This window comes from Ochlerotatus camptorhynchus, unplaced genomic scaffold (assembly GCF_037179485.1).
Source record: "Ochlerotatus camptorhynchus isolate MF236.1 unplaced genomic scaffold, CSIRO-AGI_Acam_v1.1 ptg000320l, whole genome shotgun sequence".
In the NCBI taxonomy this organism is placed as follows: domain Eukaryota; kingdom Metazoa; phylum Arthropoda; class Insecta; order Diptera; family Culicidae; genus Ochlerotatus; species Ochlerotatus camptorhynchus.
The window spans coordinates 3,492,044-3,514,509 of NW_027040808.1; the positions used below are offsets into that span (position 1 = coordinate 3,492,044).

The 22,466-nt window shown below is 37.3% G+C and overlaps 1 protein-coding gene and 15 non-coding genes across 17 annotated transcripts in view; 2 read left to right on the forward strand and 14 right to left on the reverse strand.

Moving 5' to 3' along the window:
• Window positions 1-1,272: 1,272 nt before the first annotated feature.
• Window positions 1,273-22,466, forward strand: part of TTLL4B (Tubulin tyrosine ligase-like 4B) — an 81,761-nt gene continuing 60,567 nt past the window's right edge. The window contains exon 1 of one of the 2 annotated variants that reach the window (XM_065229739.1): window positions 1,273-2,177. Coding sequence is in view for 1 of the 2 variants with exons in the window: in XM_065229737.1 (XP_065085809.1) it covers window positions 21,316-21,354 (39 nt within the window). In the remaining variant the exon portion in view is untranslated. Of the gene's footprint in view, window positions 2,178-20,982; window positions 21,355-22,466 lie in introns of those variants that run through there. The other variant, XM_065229737.1, reaches the window with a different exon arrangement.
• TRNAY-GUA (transfer RNA tyrosine (anticodon GUA)) lies at window positions 4,679-4,777 on the reverse strand. Its single transcript has 2 exons — window positions 4,741-4,777; window positions 4,679-4,714 (listed from the first exon to the last, which is right to left on the reverse strand). It is a non-coding gene; the product is annotated as a tRNA-Tyr (tRNA).
• Window positions 5,692-5,789, reverse strand: TRNAY-GUA (transfer RNA tyrosine (anticodon GUA)). The gene is made up of 2 exons: window positions 5,753-5,789; window positions 5,692-5,727 (listed from the first exon to the last, which is right to left on the reverse strand). It is a non-coding gene; the product is annotated as a tRNA-Tyr (tRNA).
• On the reverse strand, window positions 6,914-7,011 carry TRNAY-GUA (transfer RNA tyrosine (anticodon GUA)). The gene is made up of 2 exons: window positions 6,975-7,011; window positions 6,914-6,949 (listed from the first exon to the last, which is right to left on the reverse strand). It is a non-coding gene; the product is annotated as a tRNA-Tyr (tRNA).
• Window positions 7,411-7,508, reverse strand: TRNAY-GUA (transfer RNA tyrosine (anticodon GUA)). The gene is made up of 2 exons: window positions 7,472-7,508; window positions 7,411-7,446 (listed from the first exon to the last, which is right to left on the reverse strand). It is a non-coding gene; the product is annotated as a tRNA-Tyr (tRNA).
• TRNAY-GUA (transfer RNA tyrosine (anticodon GUA)) lies at window positions 7,780-7,877 on the reverse strand. Its single transcript has 2 exons — window positions 7,841-7,877; window positions 7,780-7,815 (listed from the first exon to the last, which is right to left on the reverse strand). It is a non-coding gene; the product is annotated as a tRNA-Tyr (tRNA).
• TRNAY-GUA (transfer RNA tyrosine (anticodon GUA)) lies at window positions 8,029-8,126 on the reverse strand. Its single transcript has 2 exons — window positions 8,090-8,126; window positions 8,029-8,064 (listed from the first exon to the last, which is right to left on the reverse strand). It is a non-coding gene; the product is annotated as a tRNA-Tyr (tRNA).
• TRNAY-GUA (transfer RNA tyrosine (anticodon GUA)) lies at window positions 8,923-9,020 on the reverse strand. Its single transcript has 2 exons — window positions 8,984-9,020; window positions 8,923-8,958 (listed from the first exon to the last, which is right to left on the reverse strand). It is a non-coding gene; the product is annotated as a tRNA-Tyr (tRNA).
• On the reverse strand, window positions 9,172-9,269 carry TRNAY-GUA (transfer RNA tyrosine (anticodon GUA)). The gene is made up of 2 exons: window positions 9,233-9,269; window positions 9,172-9,207 (listed from the first exon to the last, which is right to left on the reverse strand). It is a non-coding gene; the product is annotated as a tRNA-Tyr (tRNA).
• Window positions 9,807-9,904, reverse strand: TRNAY-GUA (transfer RNA tyrosine (anticodon GUA)). Its single transcript has 2 exons — window positions 9,868-9,904; window positions 9,807-9,842 (listed from the first exon to the last, which is right to left on the reverse strand). It is a non-coding gene; the product is annotated as a tRNA-Tyr (tRNA).
• On the reverse strand, window positions 10,038-10,135 carry TRNAY-GUA (transfer RNA tyrosine (anticodon GUA)). The gene is made up of 2 exons: window positions 10,099-10,135; window positions 10,038-10,073 (listed from the first exon to the last, which is right to left on the reverse strand). It is a non-coding gene; the product is annotated as a tRNA-Tyr (tRNA).
• TRNAY-GUA (transfer RNA tyrosine (anticodon GUA)) lies at window positions 10,521-10,618 on the reverse strand. Its single transcript has 2 exons — window positions 10,582-10,618; window positions 10,521-10,556 (listed from the first exon to the last, which is right to left on the reverse strand). It is a non-coding gene; the product is annotated as a tRNA-Tyr (tRNA).
• Window positions 10,887-10,984, reverse strand: TRNAY-GUA (transfer RNA tyrosine (anticodon GUA)). The gene is made up of 2 exons: window positions 10,948-10,984; window positions 10,887-10,922 (listed from the first exon to the last, which is right to left on the reverse strand). It is a non-coding gene; the product is annotated as a tRNA-Tyr (tRNA).
• Window positions 11,152-11,250, reverse strand: TRNAY-GUA (transfer RNA tyrosine (anticodon GUA)). Its single transcript has 2 exons — window positions 11,214-11,250; window positions 11,152-11,187 (listed from the first exon to the last, which is right to left on the reverse strand). It is a non-coding gene; the product is annotated as a tRNA-Tyr (tRNA).
• Window positions 11,539-11,644, forward strand: TRNAY-GUA (transfer RNA tyrosine (anticodon GUA)). The gene is made up of 2 exons: window positions 11,539-11,575; window positions 11,609-11,644. It is a non-coding gene; the product is annotated as a tRNA-Tyr (tRNA).
• TRNAY-GUA (transfer RNA tyrosine (anticodon GUA)) lies at window positions 13,039-13,152 on the reverse strand. Its single transcript has 2 exons — window positions 13,116-13,152; window positions 13,039-13,074 (listed from the first exon to the last, which is right to left on the reverse strand). It is a non-coding gene; the product is annotated as a tRNA-Tyr (tRNA).

Below are 22,466 nucleotides of genomic sequence, written 5' to 3' on the forward strand. Positions count from 1 at the left end.
GTATTTCTCTCGATTCGCCATGAGCCTGTAACCTGGAGAGATTTACTGCTGGGGGAACGTCCAGTGTCGTTTTTATCATTAAAAGCCGAAGCCGAAAACGATCAGAGCTATCGAAAAAGAAAATCTAGGCAAAAATGATGACAAACAGAAAGCTGCAGTAAACATAAACAACAACGGTGAAACGTAATTGAATGTATGCGTTAAAGTTACACTGTTAATTTTTTTTGCTTTGTAGCTTTCCGCTTGACAGTTAATATCATTAATATTTATACTAAAATCTACCATTTTGTGCAATTTTTACACCAAATATTACTTCAGATCAAGTTGTACTTCCCCTAGGTCAAAGTAGTTTTCATTTACTTGTGTGCAATTCATATGGAATTTTCCACTAGCTTTCTACCCAAAAGTAGGTTAGTTGTACCCAAAAGTAGGTAAATATGATTATACGCAACGTTGGGTTCCCACACTTTACCACCCCTGGATGGTTTTGCTCCTCCGTTTTTGACAACATTAGAAGGAGAAAAGGAGACAAACTAGTCAAAAGTAGGTAAAAGTGAACTGGCCGTTGGGAACTTTTTTCTTACCGTGCAGTTTAAATCATTTCAAGCTGAACATTGCATTACACTCTTAGCTACGATTACCTAAAATTATCGGTAAAAAGTTATCGGTATTTTTTAACGATAAAAATCGTTACTTTTTACTTTAAGTAGGCTACTTTTTACTATAAATTAGGTAATATTTAACGTTAATTATTGGTAATCCATGATTACCGATAATTTAGATATGTGCACTTTCTTCGATTATCGGTAATTTCTACCGATATTTAGGTATTCTTTACCAACTTTAAGGTATGTGCATCTGAGCGTGTAGGTCCTAAGTAACATTGAGAGATTCTCTTCGTCGACTTTCTCTTTGTATCCCCACGGCCATGTAAAAACATTCCCAGTTATTTTCAGCACACAGATTGATAAAAGAAGCTTATATCTGGCATCTAATACAACAATTACAACAAGAAACGGGTATGTGCTCAAGTTATTAACGAAAGAGAAAGTCGACGAAGAGAATCGATCAATGTTACTTAGGACCTAATGCAATGTTCAGCTTGATTTGGGTCTGCGATGGTCTATAATCGACCATCGGAACGACCGTAAATATTAAACAGTTCCAGCCGCAGGGCGCCTCGAAAATCAAAACAAACCATCGGGCACAGCTCTACTCGCAGCCCAAACGTCAAACGCGCAAATTTTGAGATTCAAAAGTTTCGTTCTCCTGCCATCTTTGAAAACCGCGGCGATTGAGCAGCAGAAACTGCATCGGTTGTTTTCAACCTCGGTGTGTGCGTTTATTTTGCTTTTTGTTCGCTTATTTACGTGCGGATCGAATTTGGACAAAAAATGCTGAACCAAGTGCAGTGACAAGTGCGGGCATTCATCGTGAGTGAATGGGAAAATTCTCATAAGGAAACATCCGTACAGTGGAGACCCTCGGAAAGGGTGCTACCGCTACGCTGCTAGAAGAATCTTCCACCCGCTTCTGTGAACCCCGTTGCCGCATTCTTCCCGCCTTTCCCGTTGGACTTCGGTTTATAATGTGCTGGTAGTGGTAACTGTCATCGTTCGGTCCTCTTTCGCTGGTTGATTCGCGCGTGTCGAGTTTTTATTTACGGATTCATTCATAGCAAGCGGAGTGCGGCTGTGTGAGTGTGTTTTGATATTTTCGAAGATCGCGCGCGGCGCCGGAGCAAAAAACGTAAACAAAACCGTGCAACAACGGCATCTGCCGCTGGGGTGGTGACTGGTCAGGCCAGAAGTAGAAGGTGCTTTCCGTGCCTATCTGCGGTGTGAAACCTTGTGTTGGTGTTTGTGGAGAATCAGTCATCGGAGTGTTTTTCTTGATTTTCGATTTTATATTGTCTCCGAAGGGGCTGCAAGCTGCTCTCACGGTGCATTTTTTACATCAATTTCAATCAATAAAATACAAAACGAGTGGTGATAATTCGGGAAAAATAAAAACGGGATTTCCTGCTCCGTTGCTCGGTGGAAGCAGGATTGAAGCTGAAAACGAATTGAATCATCTGAGTTTTGGATGCACGATTGGATTGGACTTGGTTGCGTTGGATTTTCATCAATAGACGGATTTAGTTGCGGACAGTGTCTGGTACTGCCAAAGGTTGAGAGGTAAGATTCTGTTTTACAACAACAACAATATAAAACATTTTCTGAGTAATAACATGTAAAATAGCACCGAGCTGAGCGTTGGGCCGTATGAATAAAAATAGTACTTTACTTTCCCGTGCTTTTCTTACGGGAAAAGTGAAGTAAACGCTTTTATCCATACGACCTATTGTCACAGGTTAAAGCTAGACTAACATTTGAAAGAGGCGGAAGATCCAAAATGTAAACAAACCATATTTTTACACAAATAGAGAGAACAGCTCACAAACTACTCGATAAACACGAAAAAGTAGAAGAAAATATCATTTCAAATCATCAAAGACGTTTCCTGTTACATGGCGTATTTCCAATTTTCAACTCTATGATGCATCTGGTTGTTACGCCTTGCACCAGAACTACGAACTATATTGTTTTAGTATGCCAAACGTACTGATAGATTACACTATCAACTATATGTCAAGCGAATAAAATCATCCAGAAAATTGAAAGTCGTGAAATAGGTTTGATTTTGATGTAGGACTACGTCTGTGATTTCTATATGGGGGTACACTTTATGAAAACCGAAAATGGAACATGTAACATAATTATGAAAGATTTTGAACATTAATAACTCAGCTGCCCCTGGACCAATTTCAATAATTTTATCACCAATCGATCAGAAATATGTCTACGCATCAATATCAATGTTTCCAAGTGATGATTTTCAACAAGAAACTATTGAAAAAGTTGTAATGTCAAGCATTGTCCAATGTACAAATAAAAAGTGATAATGTTATCACTGTTTTCATGATATAAACGTTCTTCCCAAACCCAGTCGTCATAATCGAGTACCACTTGGTTGCACATCATTCTGCTTTAACCTGAAAAGATATCAAAGAGCGCTGCTGTCTAGCCTCAACTCATTTTCGCTTCGAACGGCGTGGTGAACAGGCAGCAGAAGCAGCAATAGCAGCAGTAGTCCACTCTTCTACCTAACAAGCAATAATGACTGGTCGTGGCAAAGGAGGAAAAGGTAAACAAGGCGCCAAGCGTCATCGCAAGGTTCTTCGTGATAGCCGCCATCCGTCGTCTGGTTCGCCGTGGCGGTGTCAAACGTATCTCCGGTCTGATCTACGAGAAAACACGAAGTGTGCTGAAGGTGTTCCTGGAAATGTGATCCGTGGTGCTGTCACCTACTATGAACACGCCAAGCGTAAGCGGCCATGGATGTCGTCTACACTTTGAAGCGACAGACGCACTCTGTACGGTCTCGGAGGTTAAATCATCGCCAACTTTGGCAACAAAACGGCCCTTTTCAGGGCCAACAAGCTTATTGCAGTAAAGAGTTGGAATACAATTTATCTGTGCCTCTTTATCCATATTCAGTACCACACTCCCCCAACGACCACACAAAATGCTCTCCAGAGTTGAATCTTATAATCAAACTTGGAAGCAGGGGTGCAAGTAATTTCGATCGATTCTCTTCATCTATCGTTAATAACTCGTTAATTGCCCTTTGCTTTCAAGGTATTGACATTGGCGAACTACGCAAAAGGAGAGTGTCGCTACGTGATAGCAAACTACTCATGATGGGAGTAGTCTTACCGGCGTGTAGCTTACCGGTGTGTGCAAAAAGAAAGGCAATCCAAATTTCATTTTGTGATTGTTTCCCAAACATAGACATCATATTGAAACACCATCGTGATCATGCATTGTAGCATTCTCTATAAATTCCACTTGGTACAGTAAGTGCTTCAGTGTTAACACTCCACATTGGACAATATTTGAAGTGAAACAAGTGTTTATTGAGAAATTCTGTAAAAATCTCCAACACATGGCTGCTAAATATCTCCGCGATTTTCGGAAACGCGTGAGAGACCAGGAGGCAGGAAAACTTGCGAAACAGACGCGGACCGTTGCTGAACGCGTTCGAATGTGTCGAGCCAACAAGAAAGCGGCCAAAAGTAATCCTAATTTTAGGATTTATTCAATAACCGCCCAATTTCAAGAAATTGTATAACGAATTGTTCATTTTGGAGTTAAGTTTCTAAACCATTTATTTTTTTATTAATATATTAGTGAATGGAGCATCAAAAAAAAATCTTGTAGTTCTACTTCAACAATGCGGTCGTGCTTTGGACACAAACCTTTTCTCGATATAGTGATTTTGGAATTCTGACATTTTCAAATGTAAGTCTAGAAAGGATAGTTGCTATTAAATCCAGACGAACAATTGAACTACAGCACCATTCAATAAAGAAAGTTTGCTCTATCAGATGCTGTATAAATATTGCGTGGATGTGGATTGATCCTCAAGAAATTTGCATTTAAAGTCATTGTTTACGTTTGGTTGTTCCGCCTAGTTCAATTGTTCGTTTAGAAATCTAGACCAGCAATTAAAATAGGCGGAACAACCAAACATTACTTTCTTTTAAGAGTATTGTGTTAGTTTAAAATTAAATTAATCCTCCCGTAGACCATTCTTAAGCACCTCACCGAAGTATATTGTATATTAAAAAATAATATCCTTCGAGCCGGATTTGAAACAGCGACCTATGGATTACTATATTTTCAGTCAATTTGCAATCTACAGTCCACCGCTCTACCAACTGAGCTATCGAAGGCTTCATACTAGAGGGTTCAAATCAAGAAAGCACATTTGTCGATAAAGCAGTTTTTTAATTATAAATTCAAAATTATTAAAAAATATTGGTGATCAAGAAGTTATACATTGATCGATAAAATATGTATGGTATATTAACAAAAATATCCTTCTAACCGGATTTAATCCAGCGGCCTTTGGATTCATATTTTCAGTTAAAATTCTTCGACAGTCCATCGCTCTACCAACGAGTTACCGAAAGATTCATACAAGAGGGTTTTAATCAACGTACCACATCAGTCGATAAAGCAGTTTTTTTTTAATTTAAAAATTCAAAATGATTGAAAAATATTACTGATCAAGAACTTATATAGGGGAATTTACGTATTCTCGGCAATCTAAGCAGCTTCGTATTCTCGGCAATTAGCATTTCCTCAGTGTCACACACACATATGACGTGTCTGTTTGTTTAAATTTATTAGCTGCTAGCTACTCTATCCATTCCAATCGACAGAACTGTCCAAAACGGTTTGAAAACGTATTTAAGGCGCTCCAAACTTTCCATGTGAGTGTGACTATTGTCGGCAGCCTCTTTTACTTCGACAACCTTTCCGTTTAAACTGGGTGTTAACCAGTTGTTCTATTATCGGCAACTCGAAATCAGCCGTATTTTCATGTGCTTATGTTTCATTTGAAGAAACACCTGACATAACAGGTTTTATCAGTCGTAAAAATGTATAAGGATTGAACCTGAAAGACTAAGAAATCGTTTAAATACATTCAGCGAAGTGTTTTAGTGAGAAAATATAGCGAAATAAACGTTTAAATTGTGGTTGCCGAAACAGTCGATGGCTGCCGAAGCCATCATTTACCCTATTGATTGATAAATTATCTACAATAAATAGGTATCTAATTCTTTATTTAAAAAAAAACATATCCTTCGAGCCGGATTTGAACCAGCGACCTATGGATTACTATATTTTAAATTAATTTTCTTCTACAGTCCACCGCTCTACCAACTGAGCTATCGAAGGATTCATACTAGAGGATTTGAATTAACGTAGCACATCTGGAGTTTATGCATCTCATATATGTTTTCTTGAAAAGTATTAACCTTAGTTTGATTAACTTAGTGTTTAGTTTGTATTTTGTGTGTGTTAGTTTGTATTTTTTTGTATGTTTGTTTCTGTAACAGCTGTATGTAATTGATATAACGTTGATCGAATTAAGAACATGTTTTAGAAATAGTGAATTTTTTAAATCATAAATCATATTGATTAATTCTCGTTGAAACCAGCCCATTGACACATGGTCTTTAAATATTTAAATATATCCGCTTGGTTGGTAGAAACTGATGAAAAAATGAGATTGCCACTTTTCTTAGCTCAAATTAACGGACCCCTCGCTCGATTTTGATTCTGAGGTCACCAAGTGAAAGCTGAGATGGCACGTCATGCGTGAACAATTGTGAACCTCGCTATAGAAAAATTGTTGTTTCATACTGTTAATGTCATTGCTCGGTTATGTGTATCTGATCTCAGCTTTCAGATGGTGACCTCAGAATCAAAATCGGTGGTTGCAAACATAGTGAAAAATATGGCGGCCAAATCTAAGATAATAACATAATAACGTGTTGTTTTCAGGAAGGTTCCATATGAAATTTCAAAGATTTAACATGATAAATATGTAAGGAATTGCTATAACTTCAACTTTTTTGAAAACCATGGCGAGCGAGGGGTCCATTAATATGAGTTAAGTAAAGTGGCATTCTCATTTTTTTATCAGTTTCGACCAATCAAGCGGATAATTTAAATATTTAAAGACCATGTGTTAATGGAGGCCTGGTTTCAACGAGAATTACTCATTTAAATTCTACTTCTCCCTCTCCCCATCTATGCAATTGTCATCCACTAACCTCGAGAAGACCGCGAGTATTCGGTTCAATTCCTTTAACTTTAGATTTAAGACATTAGTAATGTATAACGCAAATGATAACTTGGCTCTGTAAAATTTATTCGGTTGAGCGTGTACAAACAAAAAACAATCTGTCGGAAAAGCAGATTTTGTTTATATTTCAAAACGGCTTAAAAATATTGTTCATCAATAATATGAAGCTATTGATCATTAAATTACCTACAATAATAGAAATAAAATTATGTCCTCCGAGCCGGATTTGAACCAGCGACCTATGGATTACTATAATTTCAGTCAATTATCTTCTACAGTCCACCGCTCTACCAACTGAGCTATCGAAGGCTTCATACTAGATGATTAAATCAAAATAGCTCATTTGTCGGTAAAGCAGTTTTTTTTAATCATAAATTCAAAATGATTGAAAAATTGTATGATAAATTATCTAGAATAAAAAAGTTAATTGTATTTTAACAAAAATATCCATCCACTTGGATTTGAACCAGCGCTCTATGGATTCATATGTTCAGTTAAAATTGTTCTACAGTCCACTACTCTATCAACTGAGATACCGAAGAATTCATACAAGAGAGTTTAAATCAACGTAGCATATTTGTCGATAAAGCAGTTTTTTTTAATTTAAAAATTCAAAATGATTAAAAAATATTTCTGATCAAGAACTTATACATGGATCGATAAATTATCTACAATAAATAGGTATCTAATTGTTTATTAAAAAATATATCCTTCGAGCCGGATTTGAACCAGCGACCTATGGATTACTATATGTTCAGTTAATTTTCGTCTACAGTCCACCGCTCTACCAACTGAGCTATCGAAGGCTTCATGCTAGGAGGTTTTATTCAACGTAACACATCTGACGAGCAGTTTTTTTTTTAATCAAAATCCAAATTGTCCTAAAATTAATGGTGATCAAGAGGTTGTACAATGTTCGTCAAAATATTATTGAGCTATCGAAGGTTTCATGCTACGAGGCTCATTTCAACGGACCACATCTGTCGATTAAGTACTTTTTTAATTCAAAATTCAAAATATTATTCATTGATCGTTAAAAATAAATATAGGCACCTAATTCATTATTAAAAAATTATATCCTTCGAGCCGGATTTGTACCAGCGACCTATGGATTACTATATTTTAAGTTATTGTTCTTCTACAGTCCACCGCTCTACCAACTGAGCTATCGAAGGATTCATACTAGTGGGTTTAAATCAACGTAGCACATCTGGCAACAATGCAGATTTTGGTTTAAATTCAAAACGGTTTTTCAATATAATGTTGATCAAGAACATGATCATTAAATTACGTACAAAAATAGTAATTGTACATTAAAAAGTTACATCGTTCGAGCCGGATTTGAACCAGCGACCTATGGATTACTATAATTTCAGCCAATTATCTTCTACAGTCCACCGCTCTACCAACTGAGCTATCGAAGGCTTCATACTAGATGATTAAATCAAGAAAGCTCATTTGTCGGTAAAGCAGTTTTTTAAATCATAAATTAAAAATGATTGAAAAATATTACTGATCTAGAACTTATACATTGATGAATAAATTATCTAGAATAAATAAGTAATTTTTCTTTAACAAAAATATCCTTTAAGTTGAATTTGAACCAGCGTTCTATGTATTCATATGTTCAGTTAAAATTCTTCTACAGTCCACTGCTCTATCAACTGAGATACCGAAGAATTCATACAAGAGAGTTTAAATCAACGTAGCATATTTGTCGATAAAGCAGTTTTTTTTTTTAATTTAAAAATTCAAAATGATTAAAAAATATTTCTGATCAAGAACTTATACATGGATCGATAAATTATCTACAATAAATAGGTATCTAATTGTTTATTAAAAAATATATCCTTCGAGCCGGATTTGAACCAGCGACCTATGGATTACTATACGTTCAGTTAATTTTCGTCTACAGTCCACCGCACTACCAACTGAGCTATCGAAGGCTTCTTGCTAGGAGGTTTTATTCAACGTAACACATCTGACGAGCAGTTTTTTTTTTTTAAATCAAAATCCAAATTGTCCAAAAATTAATGGTGATCAAGAGGTTGTACAATGTTCGTCAAAATATTACTGACCTATCGAAGGTTTCATGCTACGAGGCTCATTTCAACGGACCGCATCTGTCGATTAAGTACTTTTTTAATTCAAAATTCAAAATATTATACAATGATCGATAAAAATAAATATAGGCACCTAATTCATTATTAAAAAATTATATCCTTCGAGCCGGATTTGAACCAGCGACCTATGGATTACTATATTTTAAGTTATTGTTCTTCTACAGTCCACCGCTCTACCAACTGAGCTATCGAAGGATTCATACTAGTGGGTTTAAATCAACGTAGCACATCTGGCAACAATGCAGATTTTGGTTTAAATTCAAAACGGTTTTTCAATATAATGTTGATCAAGAACATGATCATTAAATTACGTACAAAAATAGTAATTGTACAATAAAAAGATACATCCTTCGAGCCGGATTTGAACCAGCGACCTATGGATCACTATAATTTCAGCCAATTATCTTCTACAGTCCACCGCTCTACCAACTGAGCTATCGAAGGCTTCATACTAGATGATTAAATCAAGAAAGATCATTTGTCGGTAAAGCAGTTTGTTAAATCATAATTTCAAAATGATTGAAAAATATTTCTGATCAAGAACTTATGCATTGATGAATAAATTATCTAGAATAAATAAGTAATTGTACTTTAACAAAAATATCCTTTAAGTTGAATTTGAACCAGCGTTCTATGTATTCATATGTTCAGTTAAAATTCTTCTACAGTCCACCGCTCTATCAACTGATATACCGAAGAATTCATACAAGAGGGTATAAATCAACGTATCACATCTGTCGATAAAGCAGTTTTTTTTTTAAAAAAAAATCAAAATCCATATTGTCCAAAAATTAATGGTGATCAAGAGGTTGTACAATGTTGGTCAAAATATTACTGAGCTATCGAAAGTTTCATGCTACGAGGCTCATTTTAACGGACCGCATCTGTCGATTAAGTACTTTTTTAATTCAAAATTCAAAATATTATACATTGATCGATAAAAATAAATATAGGCACCTAATTCATTATTAAAAAAATATATCCTTCGAGCCGGATTTGAACCAGCGACCTATGGATTACTATATTTTAAGTTATTGTTCTTCTACAGTCCACCGCTCTACCAACTGAGCTATCGAAGGATTCATACTAGTCGGTTTAAATCAGCGTAGCACATCTGGCAACAATGCAGATTTTGGTTTAAATTCAAAACGGTTTTTCAATATAATGTTGATCAAGAACATGATCATTAAATTACGTACAAAAATAGTTACATCCTTCGAGCCGGATTTGAACCAGCGACCTATGGATCACTATAATTTCAGTCAATTATCTTCTACAGTCCACCGCTCTACCAACTGAGCTATCGAAGGCTTCATACTAGATGATTAAATCAAGAAAGCTCATGTGTCGGTAAAGCAGTTTTTTTAAATCATAAATTCAAAATGATTGAAAAATATTACTGATCAAGAACTTATACATTGATGAATAAATTATCTAGAATAAATAAGTAATTTTTCTTTAACAAAAATATCCTTTAAGTTGAATTTGAACCAGCGTTATTCATATATTGAGTTAAAGATACCGAAGAATTCATACAAGAGGGTATAAATCAACGTAGCACATCTGTCGATAAAGCAGTTTTTTTTAATTTAAAAATTCAAAATGATTAAAAAATATTTCTGATCAAGATCTTATACATGGATCGATAAATTATCTCCATTAAATTGGTATCTAATTGTTTATTTAAAAAATATATCCTTCGAGCCGGATTTGAACCAGCGACCTATGGATTACTATATGTTCAGTTAATTTTCGTCTACAGTCCACCGCTCTACCAACTGAGCTATCGAAGGCTTCATGCTAGGAGGTTTTATTCAACGTAACACAGTTTTTTTTTTAATCAAAATCCAAATTGTCCAAATATTAATAATGGTCAAGATGTTGTACAGCGTTCGTTAAATTGTTTAAAAAATATTACTGAGCTATCGAATGTTTCATGCTACGAGGCTCATTTCAACGTACCGCATTTGTCAATTAAGTGCTTTTTTAATTCAAAAATCAAAATATTATACATTGATCGATAAAAATAATTAGGATCCTAATTGTTTATTAAAAATTATATCCTTCGAGCCGGATTTGAACCAGCGACCTATGGATTACTATAATTTCATTCAATTATCTTCTACTGTCCACCGCTCTACCAACTGAGCTATCGAAGGCTTCGTACTAGAAGATTAAAATCAACGTAGCACATCTGTCGACAAAGCAGTTTTTTTAAATTCTACATTAATAATGGTTTAACAATATTACTGATCAAGAAATTATACATTGATGAATAAATTAACTACAATAAATAGGTATTTAAATTGTTTATCACAAAATAATATCCTTCGAGCCGGATTTGAACCAGCGACCTATGGATTACTATATGTTCAGTCAATTTTCAATCTACAGTCCACCGCTCTACCAACTGAGCTATCGAAGGTTTCACGCTGGGGAGACCCTCGAGATGTAATAAAAATAAAATTTCAAATTTTCTGGCCCGTCCGCCCGTGGTGCGGTGGCAGCAATCCTACAATTATCATACTCAAAACAAGTTTACTGTGGTCCGTACAGTCATTACCTTTCATGTCTGTTGTTGGTTCCACTACTGCGGCACAAGCATAGCCAACGACTGACCTTGCATTTTATTTTTATTTCGTTCCAACCGCTGGACGATCGCGCATAATACAAATTTATTATGTCACTCACTTTCACAGGTTCACCGTCGACACCTTCGATAGCTCAGTTGGTAGAGCGGTGGACTGTAGAAATTGAGATCCAGGTGGTCTGTGTAAATAGTGATCCATAGGTCGCTGGTTCAAATCCGGCTCGAAGGAGAGTTATTCGTTTTTGCTGTGTAAACAATCAATGTTGTATATTATTTTATTAGATATTGACAAGAGTCAAAGTGTGCCACTGATCCACTACAAGGTTGTAGAAAACTATGTTATCGTGTTACCTAACGTACGATCGGAACCAAAAATAAGTTCCCCCCCCCTCCTCATACGCTTGACGCCGGAATCAAACAAGCCTGTCGTCGGCGAGCTCCGACGACGACAAAGACGCCCCACCCGCACCGTGGCATGTCGTCGTCCTCGTCGATCGTGGTGACACCGAATGCGATCCGCAAAATTTGGCACACGTTTGCGGTCGGCTGCTGCTATTGAATGTATACAAACAACATGCAAGATGCAAGTGCAAGCCTACAAAGGCAGCAACTTCGAGACGTCCGTTGGCGTGGTGCTTTCCGTCACCAGCTCAGATGTCAATCATTTAATCAAGAGCGGATTTGATTGAATCATGAAATAAGAAAAACACAACTCTGAGCAAATGTTTGCACATTTCCGGTCACGACGCAGCGGATGTCAAGGTCAGTCAAAGTTGGGTCAGGCATTTAATTTGAAGTGGCGGTGTGCAATTTGTTGCCCCCCGCCAGGGTTGCTTGTTCAGTTATGTGCTTGTTACTTCATTCAAAGTGCACTTTCGAAACGTAAGATGTGAAATATGCAAATTACTTTATGCCACGTAACTTCGCTCCAATAGAGATAAGGACGAACGCATAGAATGGGAGGATTGCGTGACTCCGATATGGAGCACCATTCTCTGACGTTTGCGGTGATTCACTACTAGTAGGTACATACTAGAGTAGGAAACTGGAATGATAGATCCAAAAATACACCGGACGCGGTCAAAGTGGAATCAAACAGGCATTTGTTGCCTCTTTTGTGAAGAAATCGAGCTGCATTGAATGACGCAACTTTGTAGTGCCCTCGATTCAATCAAACAGCACGCAGCATGACAAAAATAGATTAACTGAAGAAATGCTGCTGCTTCTGCACAGTTCCGATGTGCATTCGGTGGATCAATTCGGATAGATTAAATCACAAAGAAAGTCTGCATGAAAGCGTTTTTTAAGATTACTGTCTTTAGGATGCTTCTGGAGAGTTGATTTTCGTTTTAAGGACATTATAAAAGGAAGCCACAAATGGCGGCCGCTTTTCTTCTTGCCAACCTCCCCCTCTTTGTCAAGGACACCATGCTATGATATAAGTAATGTCGAAATATTGAAAATGCATGCAACTAACCTGTCAAACGCCTGTTTGGAATTACTACTCTGCGAAGAACAGAGAATTTAATTCCAAATTGTAACCATTCTGGACCTCTAAGATGCCTAAATTACGAGATTACATTAACCAAGAAAATGAAATGAAGCTGTATCAAAAAAGTTATATCCTTCGAGCCGGATTTGAACCAGCGACCTATGGATCTCTGTTGGTATGCACCTATATAATAGTGCATTTGCATTATCTACAGTCCACCGCTCTACCAACTGAGCTATCGAAGGTTACTTGCAATTAAATTTCCGAAGTACCACCATTATTTGTTTTATTTTTCCCATCCCCCTCAAACTCGCACCGATCAGCGCTAATCTGCTCAATTTAGCTTAATGTTTTTTTTTTATAAACTTATCGCCCCTCACTTTGTTTATTTTTTTTATTCCATGTTGTTTACTGATTTAACTGTAAGCAGCTAACAGCATTAAGGTGCGCACGCAGATTGGGTGCAACTACAAAAAAGCCAATCAATATGTGCCTTCGATAGCTCAGTTGGTAGAGCGGTGGACTGTAGATGCAGGATTGATACCAACGGATGTTAGCAGTTATCCATAGATCGCTGGTTCAAATCCGGCTCGATCAACTTTTTTGGCTGAGACGGAACCGGGAACGTTTACTATCATTTGAACGATATGTAGCAATATTTCGAGGTTTGTTCTTCAATGAACATTTGCGGTTTCATGCTCCACATAAATTTTCCACGGGATTTCCTTGGAAAGCTTCTCAAAACACTCTTAAGGAGGATCTCTAGAAATTCTCTTGAAGCTCTCCTTAAAATTACCTTGGAAAATTATTCAGAATCTTCTCAAAATTTTCAGACAAAACCTTCCAAACTTTGTGATATTTCTTTAAAATTCTTATAAATTATTTTTGGGAATTCTCTGGAAACTATTTTAAAATTCTCCAAACACTTTTTTAGCTAGATTCAAAGCTTAGGTTCCCTTGGAATTATTTTCCATATTCCGTTCCAGCTATCCTAATTAATCGATCGTTCAACATTTAAAAGATTTCAGCCGTTGATAATCGTTACGATTGTAGTCATATCATCATTAAGTTTGCCTTAAGGTTAATTTAATTTGAATCACCTTACGAATTCCTTTGGAATGCTTTTTGAAAATCCTTATGGTTTGCTTTGTGTTTCCTTAAAGGGTGATACGGTCAAAATTTGGTCAATATCAACTTGACGTATTTCTTTCAATTTTGCATTTAAAAAACCTGAACACCCCTCATTTTGAAGGTGTGTGTGTGTAGAATGTTGCTCCTATTTTGATTTTGGAATTCACTCTTCAGTTGTCAAAATGCCGTCCAAGCAAGAAGAGCAGCGTATCAAAATTTTGCTCGCGCATCGCGAAAATCCTAGCTACTCGCACGCAAAGTTGGCAAAATCGCTAAAAGTTGCCAAATCAACCGTTACAAATGTAATTAAAGTGTTTGGGGAACGTTTGTCGACAGCCAGGAAGTCTGGATCGGGGGGAAATCGAAAACCGGAAGCCGCTGAGACGACAAAGAGAGTTGCCGGTAGTTACAAGCGAAACCCTAACCTCTCTCTCCGAGATGCCGCAAATAAGCTGGGTGTATCGTCTACAACCGAGCCAAAAAACGAGCCGGACTATCGACTTACAAGAAGGTAGTGACTCCAAATCGCGATGATAAACAAAATACGACGGCCGAAGCGCGATCCCGGAGGCTGTACACGACGATGGACGAAGTTTGACTGCGTGGTAATGGACGACGAAACCTACGTCAAAGCCGACTACAAGCAGCTTCCGGGACAGGAGTTTTATACGGCAAAAGGAAGGGGAAAGGTAGCAGATGGTTTTAAGCACATGAAACTGTCAAAGTTCGCAAAGAAATATCTGGTTTGGCAAGCCATCTGTACCTGTGGCTTGAAAAGCAGCATTTTCATAGCTTCCGGGACTGTCAACCAAGAAATTTACGTGAAAGAGTGTTTGAATAAACGTCTGCTGCCTTTCCTGAAGAAACACCGTACTGTTTTGGCCGGATTTGGCATCTTGCCATTACGGTAAAAAGGCCATGGAGTGGTACGCCGCCAACAACGTGCAGGTGGTTCCCAAAGACAAGAACCCTCCCAACACGCCAGAGCTCCGCCCAATTAAGAAATACTGGGCTATTGTCAAGCGGAACCTAAGAAGACCAAAAAAACTGCTAAGGGCGAGCAGCAGTTCAAGGCAAACTGGCTTTCTGCGGCGAAGAAGGTGGACAAGGTGGCTGTACAAAATCTGATGGCAGGGGTCAAGCGTAAGGCCCGGCAATTCGGATTTGGAAAAGCGGAAGCCTAACTGAATATTTTTCCTGAATTTTATACTAATTGAACTTGAAAAAGAAATTTAATTTGATTTTTTAAATAAACGATTTCACCGAATTACACGCGTTTTCCCTTGACCAAATTTTGACCGTATCACCCTTTAATACTACTCTTAATCTTCATAATAGTCTCTTCAGAACTACCTTCAACTTGCAATTTTCTTTAAATACTTCTCAAAATTACCTGAAATTTCTATTCAAATTCTATTGAAAGTCTCCCCAGAATTTCTTTATTATCCTTACAATAAATTGAAGTTACATTTTAGCTAGTTAATTTTTCTAAATTACCTTTCCTAAGATTTCCAGGTTTTTCCAGATCTTTTCGGATAATTTCCATGTTTATAAAAAAGCTGGTTTCTAATATAAAAAAAAGTTTTATTTTTGGAAAAGTAACAAATTTATTCCCACAAACGACTTCAAGACTGATCGGTTTTAAGAGAAATGTACATTAAAAACCATTAAAATTTGAAGTTTAACATTTACTTAAGTATGAGATGAACTAACCAACTGGCTAAAAATCTCAACATTGAAGGAAAAAAATCCTTAAGTCTAAGATCTCATAAAATATCAAAGCAGTCAACCAAGAAATCGGAAAAACCGGGAAAAGTCGAAAATTCTAAGTCACCGGGAAAACCCGGAAAACCCCATGAATTTCGATGACAAATCGGCAAAAAAAAATTGAGGTTATTCCGAGAGTCGAAGTGATTTTTGTCACTAGTGAGTGAGAAAAGTCTCGTCGTGGTGACGTGACTCTCCATTCGATTTGCACAGTGAGTCACGTGACTTTTCACACTGCACTAGTGACGAAAGTCACTTTGACTCTCGGAAGTACCTTCATTTATTCTTTTTTTTTTTTTAATAAGATTTTGGATCATTAAAAATCCTCAAGACTAGGCTTCTTTTGAACGAATTTTGAGAAGATTTTAGAATGGATAACACCAAGTTTTTTTTACAGAATATCAAAGGGGGTTTTGGAAAGAACTTTAATTGTTTTACACTTTAACTCCATGTCACTTGTGTGAGTTCATAATAAATATTTTAAATAAAGGGTGATACGGTCAAAATTTGGTCAATATCAACTTGACGTATTTCTTTCAATTTTGCATTTAAAAAACCTGAACACCCCTCATTTTGAAGGTGTGTGTGTGTAGAATGTTGCTCCTATTTTGATTTTGGAATTCACTCTTCAGTTGTCAAAATGCCGTCCAAGCAAGAAAAGCAGCGTATCAAAATTTTGCTCGCGCATCGCGAAAATCCGAGCTACTCGCACGCAAAGTTGGCAAAATCGCTAAAAGTTGCCAAATCAACCGTTACAAATGTAATTAAAGTGTTTGGGGAACGTTTGTCGACAGCTAGGAAGTCTGGATCGGGGGGAAATCGAAAACCGGAAGCCGCTGAGACGACAAAGAGAGTTGCCGGTAGTTTCAAGCGAAACCCTAACCTCTCTCTCCGAGATGCCGCAAATAAACTGGGTGTATCGTCTACAACCGTGCATCGAGCCAAAAAACGAGCCGGACTATCGACTTACAAGAAGGTAGTGACTCCAAATCGCGATGATAAACAAAATACGACGGCCAAAGCGCGATCCCGGAGGCTGTACACGACGATGCTGACGAAGTTTGACTGCGTGGTAATGAACGACGAAACCTACGTCAAAGCCGACTACAAGCAGCTTCCGGGACAGGAGTTTTATACGGCAAAAGGAAGGGGAAAGGTAGCAGATGTTTTCAAGCACATGAAACTGTCAAAGTTCGCAAAGAAATATCTGGTTTGGCAAGCCATCTGTACCTGTGGCTTGAAAAGCAGCATTTTCATAGCTTCCGGGACTGTCAACCAAGAAATTTACGTGAAAGAGTGTTTGAATAAACGTCTGCTGCCTTTCCTGAAGAAATACGGTTGTTCCGTACTGTTTTGGCCGGATTTGGCATCTTGCCATTACGGTAAAAAGGCCATGGAGTGGTACGCCGCCAACAACGTGCAGGTGGTTCCCAAGGACAAGAACCCTCCCAACACGCCAGAGCTCCGCCCAATTGAGAAATACTGGGCTATTGTCAAGCGGAACCTAAAGAAGACCAAAAAAACTGCTAAGGGCGAGCAGCAGTTCAAGGCAAACTGGCTTTCTGCGGCGAAGAAGGTGGACAAGGTGGCTGTACAAAATCTGATGGCAGGGGTCAAGCGTAAGGCCCGGCAATTCGGATTTGGAAAAGCGGAAGCCTAACTGAATATTTTTCCTGAATTTTATACTAATTGAACTTGAAAAAGAAATTTAATTTGATTTTTTAAATAAACGATTTCACCGATTTACACGCGTTTTCCCTTGACCAAATTTTGACCGTATCACCCTTTAGCTCTGTGGAAAGTTCCAAATCAATTATGAAGAGGATCCCAGGATCCGTGAAAAATACCAAGTAAATCGAGTTTTGCAAAGAAATTCTGATGATAATTTAAAGAAAATTCCGACGATAATTCCAAGGGCATTACGAAACGAATTTCTAGATAATTTTAAGGAAACTTCTAAGCAAAATTGTAGAAGAATTCAGAGGAATAGTCCAAGATAATTCTGAACAGATATTTGAAAACAATATTAAATTTTAAATAGAACTCCTTAACCCATGAAGATTTTTCTAAATCCAGGATCATCTAATTTTCTAAGCATGAAATCTTTAAAAATCTAAACTTCAGGATTTAATTTTTTTTAACCTTGAATCTTGACCTTTTTCTGCGTCCAATTGTGGAAAAATTTAATTCGTTTATAATTTCCTCCATAATACGCTTGAAAATCTTCTGCAGAACACTCTCTGAATTCACTCTGCAATGCTCTTCATATTATTAACAATTCTAGCAATTCCCTGAAAAATACTCCTGGACAAATCACTTGAAGTTCTCCTCAGCATGCACTTAGTATTCTCCTGAAATTTTCATGGAATTGCCATTGGAATTTCTTTTTAGATCTGCTCAGATTTCCCATTAATTCTTTGAGATGCTCCTCATAATATCCTTGGAAAACTCTATGAATTTTCTAAAATTTATAACCGGAATATCCTTTGAATACTCCTCAGAATTCCTTCAAAATTTTGTTAGAACTATGCTAGGATCAGAATTAAAGTTTCTTGGAATTTTCTTTGGGATTACCTTAAAAATTTCCTAAAAACTGTATTATTATTTTTTTCAAATTAAAACCTCAATTTTTTTTTTTTGCATGGTTATTATTTTATCCAACGATCTACAGCAATACATCCATCAACCATGTCAAATTTACTGAAAAATTTGAATGTTTAATAATTGGATTGTATTTAGACTATAGGTCCTGGGGATAACGCCGGAAGGTATGCAATGCTTCATAAATTTCAACTGCTACGTATATTTATTTTCCTTCGATGGTTGACCGGTTCAATACAATAACGAGATATCTGATATTGTAAGTAATATAAATTTACTTTCAATCATCTAACTGAATCACTGAACGATTATCCTTACTGAAAAGTTTCATTCTAAGATGCATTTAGCCAATTAGATACAAAGTGTGCAATACAAGAATTTGAAAGCAAATGATGCGAGGCTGCGAGGCACATTCAAAAGGTCTAATATAAAGAAAGTGTTTACGAATATAAATTGCAAATGAACTCTGAAAATGCTTCATGAATAGCATTAAAAGGTTTCTTGAGGAATCCCTGTTTTAGAATCTTTTTCAAATTCGTAAATATAAAACTATACGTCTTTTTTTTTATCTTTATTTGAGAGATTTTTAGCCATAGGCTAGTTCATCTCAATGACATTATACGGCAATTTACCCTAAGGTATGAAATGATCCAGCATGCGGCTGAAAATCTCAACAATAAAGACAAAAAAAGCTATTTTTTTGCTGAGATCCTAGACTTTATTTCATGGTTAACATGGAAGTTGTGTGAGCTTTGATGTGTACATTCTTTAACCTGAAAATTCGATTCCTTTTTGGAATTTTCCTCCTAATTTGAAAGCCTTTCTAGAATTTACCTCAATTCTCGTAGAATTCTTCTCAGAATTTTAGTCAGCACTGCCTTTAAATTATCCCCAGAACTAACTTGGAACTCTACTCGGAATTATCTAAAAATTCTTCTCGAAACTGCCTTGGGATTATCTCTTAAATTCCCTTTAACTTTCCTCAAAATTCTTCCGGAAGTCTCTTCAAAACTGATTTGAAACCATTATCTGCGTGAAGGGGTATCCAGGTACTCAGCTTCCATCTGAACAACCCGGTGTAGAAAAAAATATGGCATATGTGGTGATTAAAAGAAGATGTTCTCAAAATGCCCCTAATGGATTATTGGAAGCGGTCACATAAAATGGTAGCAATGTTGGGAACTCAATGTCGGGGACGTAAAGGTTAGTTACGGGCTTTTTCAACTTCGAGTATTGCTTATAATTTTCAGCTCGGAAAGTTCCTGTAATGGACTGGGAACCGAATCTGCTGAACCCGGGTCCGCCGTTTTATTCCCCACCTATTCTAACCAGATTATCAGGAGGCCCAGATGCAGATCCTTTGCACCCTTATGAAAACTTGTCCATATCATACCGCATGCATTACACATGTCGACTGACAGTCAACTTTTATAAACAAGCCGGGTTCAAGCACCGACCGACCTGTTCAAAGGATCAATACAATCAACAACGCTTTTGGTTCCTAACGCCATGGTTGCGGTGAACCCCCGACACTTTTCCAACTGTATGTACCACTTGCTGCAACTCCCAGCTCGGTTGCCGCTAAAAAAAACCAGAAACTAAAAACAACATATCAGTATGGGCCGCCACCCTCAAACCGAAAACTAAAAATCACACACTCACGCAACTCACACTAGCTCTAGAAACACACTCCCTTTACAGTAAGCGTTCGATTTTGGCAGCACAAGTATTTTGATTTCTTTGCTTTCTACTAATTTTAGTAATAGCAAACTTGACTATCGCATCATGTGCATTACTTCATTCACATTATGTCCTTCAGCTGGTAAAACTTTTCGTAAATATGCAATCTCCCTACAGGTCAACTGGGAGTTCTGGTCGTTCGTTGCCTAAAGTCAAATGTTCGATTTGCGAAACATCGGATTGAAGTTTGCCTTTTTAAAATTTATACGAACACAGCACAATCAAATTAAAGACATCGACAACGTGCTATCGACGTCGGACGCACACTGTAGGGAGAAATGGTGTAAAACACACCAGCGGAGTAATTTGACCAACATCATTTTTTCATGAACTATCCAAACATAATGTAATGGTTTATCATCCAAAATTTCTGATTTATCATTTAGTGAAATTTTCATATAAATTGTTACTTTAAAAGTACTTGAAAAACAAGTCGATGGTCATATTACCCCGCTGGCACGTATTACACCCAGTGCCCCTACTAAGTTTCCTTTACCTTCGTCACCGGGGGAACAAGCTTCCCTTTGGCGGCAGTTAGCATTTTCCGCCCAATCTACCGCGACCGACAAAACCGAAGAAAATCCGAACGCTGCTCGCTCTGCTGGCGGCGGAAAAGTGGAAGCGGAAAAACACAAAATCTACGATTAAAACAAAAATTTGAATGCTTCGCGTTGGACCGCTCAGTCAAGTGGTGACTCGCGAGCGGGGTGAACCGACGTTCTTCCACGAGATCCGACTAAGCCGAGGGGTTTTCCGTTCCGAACCGGGTACAAGTTTCGATTGCGTTGCGTTGCGAGAAGTGCTGACGGGCCATGTGAAACTGCGTTGTTCTGATTGAAAGTGATTTCGTGCGATCGTAAATGCCAATGAGTTCAATCCCAAAGTGAAGTTTTTATTACGATTACCTTACTATCGTAGATTGTCGGTAACTCAACAGTGCCACCGCATCCATAGAGTGCCCTATTAATTTCATTGTGGAGAGGTGATTTATGGTTGATGAAATAGAGCACCACTGATGAAACTATAAAGTTCACAGGCACACAAGTGAAGTGTTCGAAGAAAACTGCCATATTGGTCGGTTGGCTTAGATTGGAAGACGGAAGGTTCTAGTTCAACAGTGTGATACGAATTATCGAAGAGGAGGAGAACCCAGCAGAACGGATTCAACGATGGCTTGTCACGCAAATCTATCCTGCGTTTGCACCTATGTAAGCAATAATAGTCGGGGTTTTATTGAGGAAGATTGCATGATTAGAGAGAGCTTGAGAACTTAATTTGTGATAGTCCTAATATTTAACCTGATTGGTACAATTTTGGGTGAAGATTTGTCTATACTGTTAGTGGTCTTCTCTTCAACTACAATGTGCTAGTGCGGATTTTTTCAACAAATTCAGGTGCTTGTACAGATTTGTTGGATTTCAATGACTGATCGCATGGTTTGCTCGTAAAATTAAGAAGACTTAGGAGATTTGCAGGAAAAGTTCGGATGGCTATCAAAACGGGTTTCAATTTCGTAAAAATACGAAGGAACGTCATTGGATTTAATACGCTTGGAGTGCTTCTTTTGTTTTTGAGCACAAACGGTGCCCGCATAAACGCAAACCATATCTTGACCTTACCGAAAATGGTTAAAAATGGTTTATAATCCCTGCTAAACTTTAACTGAAATGGTTATGGAACTTTACATAAACGTGTGTGTGATAAAGTTTTAACTTTATGTATTATGGTTTTTTGGAAGTGAACCTTACAAATAGTGGGTTGTTAAGAACCATTATCATTCCAAATTCTTGTTTTCTCCATACATTTTCGGAAAGAAAGCTATATTAGAACCATTTTACTTATGGTTTGAGAACTTTAATGGTAATGATTATGGTAGTCAGTAAGGACCATGTATGGTTTTGTAACATCGATCAACTTTATGTGGAATATATCCCGAATAGGTTGCCTGTAAATTCGCCAATTCGCGATATATTCCACGTAAAGTTGACCGACAATACAAAACCATTCATGGACCTTACTGATTACCATAACCATTACCATTAAAGTTCTCAAACCATAAGTAAAATGTTTCTAATATAGTTTTCTTTCCGAAAATGTATGGAGAAAACCAGAAATTTGGAATGGTAATGGTTCTTATCAACCCATTATTTATAAGGTTCACTTGCAAAAAACCATAATACATAAGGTTAAAAGTTTAGCAGGGATTACAAACAATTTTTAACCATTTTCGGTAAGATCAAGTTATGGTTGGCGTTTATGCGGGTGTACATATTTATACTCTGCGATCTTAAAAGTTTTATGTAGTAGCTTTTGAACAAAA